Source organism: Takifugu rubripes, chromosome 20, assembly GCF_901000725.2.
Source record: "Takifugu rubripes chromosome 20, fTakRub1.2, whole genome shotgun sequence".
Classification (NCBI taxonomy): domain Eukaryota; kingdom Metazoa; phylum Chordata; class Actinopteri; order Tetraodontiformes; family Tetraodontidae; genus Takifugu; species Takifugu rubripes.
In genome coordinates, this window is record NC_042304.1 from 13,822,816 (window position 1) to 13,829,212 (window position 6,397).

Consider the following 6,397-nt stretch of genomic DNA (forward strand, 5'->3'; position numbering starts at 1 on the left):
TTAATTCCATAGAAAATCTGACAGGATTCTGGATTCTTTAATAAGTAACTCATTTATCATGCTAATTAGGGAATTTTAAATTGATATTAACCCTTAACACAGTAATCTTAAACAGTACATTACTGACAACAATACTTGTGTTGTGTGTCACAGAGAAACATTGCGACCGGGACAAAACGATGGCTAAGAAGTATTTTTCCCCAAACAGTGGAGATGAAGATGATTCTTCCGACTAATATCCATCACGTTTTAGATTTAATTTCAAATACCCGAAGTTCCCGCAATATCAGACGTAATAAATGTGCCACAAAATGAAACGTTTGGAGTTTTGGGTGTGATCGCTCGAGCCAAATATCCGAAAAATAAAAACACCAACAGTGTTTCGGAGGAGGAAAACTTCTTTACTCACATAGTAGTAGGTGTTCCAGTCAGGGGCGGCCGCGTGTGTGTGCGGGACCGGGCTTGGTGTGACAGCGGCGGGGTGTGGCGCCCCGAGGAAGCCGGGCATTAAAGGCAGGGTGCTGTAGGCTGGGAGCACGGCGGCAGCCGGGAGGACGGCCGACGGAGGCGCCGCTCCATTACTGACAGCGTGCAGGGAGACGCCGAGAGGCTTACACACATCGACCTCCTGGAAAAGACACACACTCCAGTTTAATTGCTGTATATGAGCCAAAGTAATAAACTCTAAATACATTTGTCACTAGGGATCCTGATCATAATACAGTGGTAGTAAATGGTCAGAGATGAGTGGTCAATGTATTTTAAATTATGACTTTTTATTTGATTTTACTTTTAATCAGAGCCAATCATTCAGCAAGGACATCCAGACTTGTTTTTTTTTTTGTTTTTATATCTCATAAGACAAGATTCAGTGTGGATTTCTAGCTGATATTGACAATGACAATATTAATTAGCCAACAATGACAATATTAATTCCAGCTTAAACTTTCATTGTTGTGCACACCGCCCCCTAGTGGCCACCACGAGATGGGCACGATACCTCCTGCACCAGCTGCCTCTGGTTTTATATGTTTCTTCTCTTTCTTGTGGAGAATCAGCCAAAACTAAATTCTGCACTGTCATGTTTAGGGGCCATTTCGAGCTCAGAATAAACCCTGTCCTAAGATATCGGATACTCCACCAGGAACGAGCTCAGCAGACCAGAAAGTAACTCTGTCTCACAGCGAGATCGATGGCCGTGTCTTCATGTAAACCCTTCACACACACACACACACACACACACACACACACACACACACACACACACACACACACACACACACACACACACACACACACACACACACACACACACACACACACACATGTTCTCACATAGCCTCAAGGAGCAGGAGCGGGGAGGTCTGGACCTGGCTGCCCGCCTTGCGTTGACACATCTGCTATCAGCTGCCGGGAGGCGAGTGATGCGTAACTTCTAACAGGGGTATCGGTGTCTCACAGACAGGTCACTAACTCCAAATAAACAGAGGCAAACATACTTATAAATACCAGCATGCTGCTTCAAGGGCCAAAGCTCCCGGTGATTAAAACGGCAATATGGAGGACCGGATGCTGCTTTAGGCAGGTGTTCACGGTGAAAAGCAGGTATCACCAAATATTTCACAAACCTGCCCAATGTTTGTGCAGGATTACTAGCAGCAGTATTGAGGCTGCTCTCAAGACAGTTGTCCTGTTCCTGCCAGAGCCTGAGCCAGGAGACAGTGATTAAGAGTCTCAATTCTGTCCCTTTAAAGGACGAGAATTTGAATGAAAAAGAAACCAAAAAAACAACAGACGCTCTTTAATCTTGACTGAAGGACAACAGAAGAGAGCAGGAACAGCTTTGATTTCAGACCCCTGCATGTGTGCGTGTGTGCGTGTGCGTGTGTGTGTGTGCGCGCGTGTGTGTGTGTGTGTGTGTGTGTGTGTGTGTGTGTGTGTGTGTGTGTACCTTGCTGGCATAGGCCTGGCTGGCTGTTGCAGGCTGGGAGTAATACTGGGTAACTGCCTGCATGTAGGAGCTGTAATCCCCATATGTCGTCACAGGCGGCGCCTGAAACACAAGATAACATTGACCCATACTAACAATAGATTGTTGGCTATATTTTAGCATGCGTGTAAATAATGTAACGGGTTCAACTTTGACAAGAACCAAGAATGAAGGGTTTCATTTTACTCTGGATCTGGATTCTTTGCCGTAACTGGATGTACCTTAGAAACGAATTTACAGTTTTTCCAACCTCACAGTTTGACCTCACTAACAAATGTCACTGGTAGATTAGGTCCTAGGGCCTTCTGAAGACCATGGATGGGTGAATCAGGGTCGGTGGCCATTTTGCCATCATGACAGTAAGGTGCTGAGGGACCGGGGTGGAGGATTCACACCCGCCGTGCGCTGAAGACTGAAGTTTGAAGGGGTGGTGAAAAGGAAATAGCCAGCTCGTACCTGGGTGTGTTCCTTGCTGTAGTCGGTGGGCGCGCTGTCCTGTGGAGCAGCCGTGCTGTAGGTGTGAGCTTGTGCTGCTTGGTAATGGTGGTACCACTGCTGCATGGCTTCCTTCAACATGTAAACACAAGCAGACATCAGGAGGGAGAGTCCACAGACTCCAGATCAGTGTTTGTTCTTCGGTGTTTCCTCCCTTTGTCTTTCATTAACTATTCCTTCCTGCTACCGGCTGTCCCGTTTCCCCCGCCTGGACCCTTTTATCGGTTATCTAATCAGGATCTGTTTGTTTCGATGAGCGTAATTAACATTTGAAATTGGGTTTGTATCGGTCTGCAAATATCAGATATGTCAGCTGCTGCTGGGGGAGGAGAGGCTGAGAAACAACATGAGAGGAAGAAAATGAGGAAGAGATGCAGACAGATCCACACCAGGGAGGTTTATTATGGCTTGTTCAGGCTGGAGGGTTGAGGTTCTGGTTTCCCTGGAGAGTTGTGTGTGTGTGTGGGGGGGGGGCTACGGTACCTGTGTGTATGCCTGGTTGTACTGGCTGTAATCAGCGGCGGTATCGGCACTGTAGGGAGCTGTAGTCGTCGCTGTGGAGCTGTGAGCGAAGGAGCTGGAGCTCTGGGAGGCGACGGGAGCAGCTGGAGTGCCGTAGACCCCTGAGCTGGGCTGTCCCACCTGGGATTTACTCCCCAGTGATCCTAGGCAGCACACGAGGGAACCCTGAGTTTGTTAGACGATACTGTGGACAAGCATTCAAAGAACTTACAAGATACGGCGAGAAAAACACAAGTTTCAGGGTCAGCTTGGGCAACGGGTAATAATTAGTTTCCCTAATGAAGCCCTAACCCTGCGCTGCCACTCCCTTTAGAGCGCTGCCTCCTTTCTCGAGGTTGGACTTCAACCTGGTCTGCTGTGCAGCACAAGTTGAGTTTTAATTTAAAAAAGACGGCGAGCTCTTTGTGTGAGCTGATGGATGTGAGTTGTTATCCGCCGTTTTCTCCTGGGTCAGTATTCTTGGACTTTATTTTCATCTTGACCCTCTTTGGTCAGAGAGTTTAGAAAAGAATCCTAAAAACAAATGAGCAGATTTTTCTTTAGTCCACGTGAGCGTACGTACCTTGAAGAACCACTCCTGGCATCACGCTGGCCAGATTCAGGTACGGATTAGAGGGAAGTCTGACCTCTTTAGGTGGATCACCCAGCAGGGAGGTCTGACCACTGCCGCCCTACGGAGGGAGGGGGGGTGCAGAGAGCAAGAGAGATTATGCCTCACTCACGTGCACAAACCTCTGCAGACAACAGGAAAGACAGAACCTGTGTGACAGAAACGTTGAAAGAAACTCGGATTGGAGCAGGAGGAGGAAACCTGGACTAAAATCTTTCATTTTTTGACAGCACTCTTAATTATGCGCCCCCTCCATCAGGGAGACTTCAGAGAAGGCTGGAACGTGCTCCCCTAAGATCTGCAGCACTGGGATAACCTCGGTCCCCCATGGCCTGGTCGCAGGGTGACACCAAAGGGAATTCTGGGAATTTCCCAGTTGGATGAGGGCGGTTTGCTGTTGTGTGTGACGCGTGTGTTTCTGTCTGCTGAGACTAAATATGCTTTAATAGTAAATTTCCCATACTAAGAAGATGACACAAAGGAAGAGGGTGTGTGTGTGTGTGTGTGTGTGGGTGACATGTTACCATGTTAGCCAGGCTGCTGCTCTCGGAGGTGCTGTGCTGCCCTGCTGACAGATAAACTCCTCCTGTGGGGGTGGGTGGGGGCAGACCCAGGCCTGAGTTACTCATACCCAGGGAATAGCCCTGCCCCTGCGGGTGAGAGCTCGCCATGGTGCCGGGAGGAGCTGGCTGCCTGTCACAGGTGGTGGTGGAGGAAGAAGAGGAGGTGGAGGGAGCGGACGTGGAGGCAGCGTTTTGCTCCCCAGCTCCAGCGCAGGCCTGCAGGTACGGCACGCCTGCTGTGGACACCACCACGGAGGAACTGTGGGTAGAGGTTGGCGCTGACTCTGAGCCCAGCTCTGCAGGAGAGGGAAACAATTCTAAAGTGAGATGTCATTTAATTCTTACTTTTACATCACTGTCAATTTTATTATCTGGGATTTAAATCGAAAGTTTTGGACTTTCCTCCATTTAATGTAATTAATTACGTTTTTTTAATATTCTCCCGACCTTGAAGCAAAAAACTGACTGTACCAAGCAAAACAGCGTCATGCCTTTGGATGAATTAACAGAGCTGTTGCTATAGAAACCAAAACTAAACAACTTTTACTACCATCCCATCTTTGAATAGTGTTTGCAACGTTTATTTATTTTAAATGTAACTAAAAAAAAACACACCCAACACATTTGGGTTTGGCATAAATCACATCGGAGGTTATAAATCAAAACCAAAATCAATAAAAACTTTCATGAAAAACTGCACAGCCCCAACCCAGAAATCTATTTATGAGATGTATTTTAACGCTGAGAACCTTCCAGAATCATCAACGTATCAGGATTTCTGAAGACGGGACTCATTTTACCCCGAACTGTTTCTCTGTAACCCATTTTTCATCACTTCCCAAAATTTCCCCGATTCTTCTGTTTTCTCGTCTTTTTTTTCTCTCATTTTAACGTCGGCCTCCGGTGTTTCTCCATCTCTCCACACAGATGCTTCTCTTCACTTCATTTCCTGTTTTAAACGTCGCCGCTGTGCCATTACGGCATGAAGACCGCTCCGCAGGTCCCCTCAGGTTTCCCTCATTCCAACATCGCTGCTCTCACCTGAAGGGGAGTCTCCCAGGAGGCCCTTCCCCAGCTGCAGCAGGCCGGGAGGCCGCAGAGACAACGCTTTCTGCACCAGCAGCCTGGACGGGTCCCCGAGCAGGCTGGAGACCTGCAGCGAGGAAGAGGAGGAAGAAGAGGATCGAAAAGGGAAGAGTTGTTTATGGAAGCTGCGCTCTGTACTAAACCCACACGATGGTCCAGATATTTCAGTCTTACACTGCTGATGCGTTTGTCTTTGATGTGCAGGAGCTGCTGTTGTGCGAGCTGCATGTGCAGGAGGTTCTGGAGAACCAGCCCATTACTGAGCATGGCGCTCTGCAAGGCAAACACACATCACTGTAAAACAAAACCCAAAAAAAACCACTTCTAATTAAAGCGCACGCGGACGCTGGGAAGTTGACCTGCTGTGCTTTTCCCAGAGTGAGGAGAGCTGTGGTGAGAGGAGGCCTGAGGAACGGCAGGCTGGTGTGACGCCCGTACTTCCCTGGACACACAAACAAACAACAGCTGCGTGGATCGGCGCTCCTCTCCGTGCTCACATCTCACATTATTGCAGACCCATCTCGCACACGTGCAGGAATATTCCACCAACTCAGAGCAAATATTCCCTCATGACATTTTCTGCGATTCCGTATCATTTAGATGCAGGAAACGCCAACAAAGGGATCCCAAAAAAAACAACTAAAGATTGGGAACATGTTTCCATGCTGACGACACCAAACACACCTCACACCGGTGGTCTTACAAGCTGATATAGATGTAAATGTCAATGCTAATGGTAGCTACCAGAATAGGTAGAAACTTTAACATTTAATCAAGGTGCTAATTTTAGGCTTTAACCGTACACGTTGGCTCCGCTACCCCTCCTATCTTCTCCGTCTTATTCCCATTTATTCTGCTAATGTCACACGATTTCATTTTAATACCTGATTAGCTATTCATCACATCATGCCGCTGTCCTCTGAGTGATGTGATGAGAGCGCCACAGAGCCGAGATCAGGGACGGACTCAGCACCCCGGATCTCTGATTATCATTCCAGTTCAATGAGACGGACACAAATGTATTCGGAGGGCTGAATCTCTTCAAAGTGATTCAAAACTTAAATTTGTCACTTGGAAGTTGACAGTTTCGTGCTTGCATATGTGAATATGTGGGCGGAACCAGCTACAATC

At 47.7% G+C, this 6,397-nt stretch overlaps 1 protein-coding gene across 3 annotated transcripts in view; it reads right to left on the reverse strand.

Moving 5' to 3' along the window:
- Positions 1 to 6,397, reverse strand: part of raver2 (ribonucleoprotein, PTB-binding 2) — a 36,265-nt gene that overhangs the window by 5,043 nt on the left and 24,825 nt on the right. For all 3 annotated transcript variants that reach the window (XR_003886295.1, XM_029828357.1, XM_011615148.2), the window contains exons 8-16: positions 5,626 to 5,708; positions 5,441 to 5,539; positions 5,222 to 5,333; positions 4,142 to 4,476; positions 3,570 to 3,678; positions 2,969 to 3,150; positions 2,447 to 2,557; positions 1,952 to 2,053; positions 410 to 628 (exon numbers count right to left, since the gene is read on the reverse strand). Coding sequence is in view for 2 of the 3 variants with exons in the window: in XM_029828357.1 (XP_029684217.1) it covers positions 410 to 628; positions 1,952 to 2,053; positions 2,447 to 2,557; positions 2,969 to 3,150; positions 3,570 to 3,678; positions 4,142 to 4,476; positions 5,222 to 5,333; positions 5,441 to 5,539; positions 5,626 to 5,708 (1,352 nt within the window). In the remaining variant the exon portion in view is untranslated. The remainder of the gene's footprint in view (positions 1 to 409; positions 629 to 1,951; positions 2,054 to 2,446; positions 2,558 to 2,968; positions 3,151 to 3,569; positions 3,679 to 4,141; positions 4,477 to 5,221; positions 5,334 to 5,440; positions 5,540 to 5,625; positions 5,709 to 6,397) is intronic.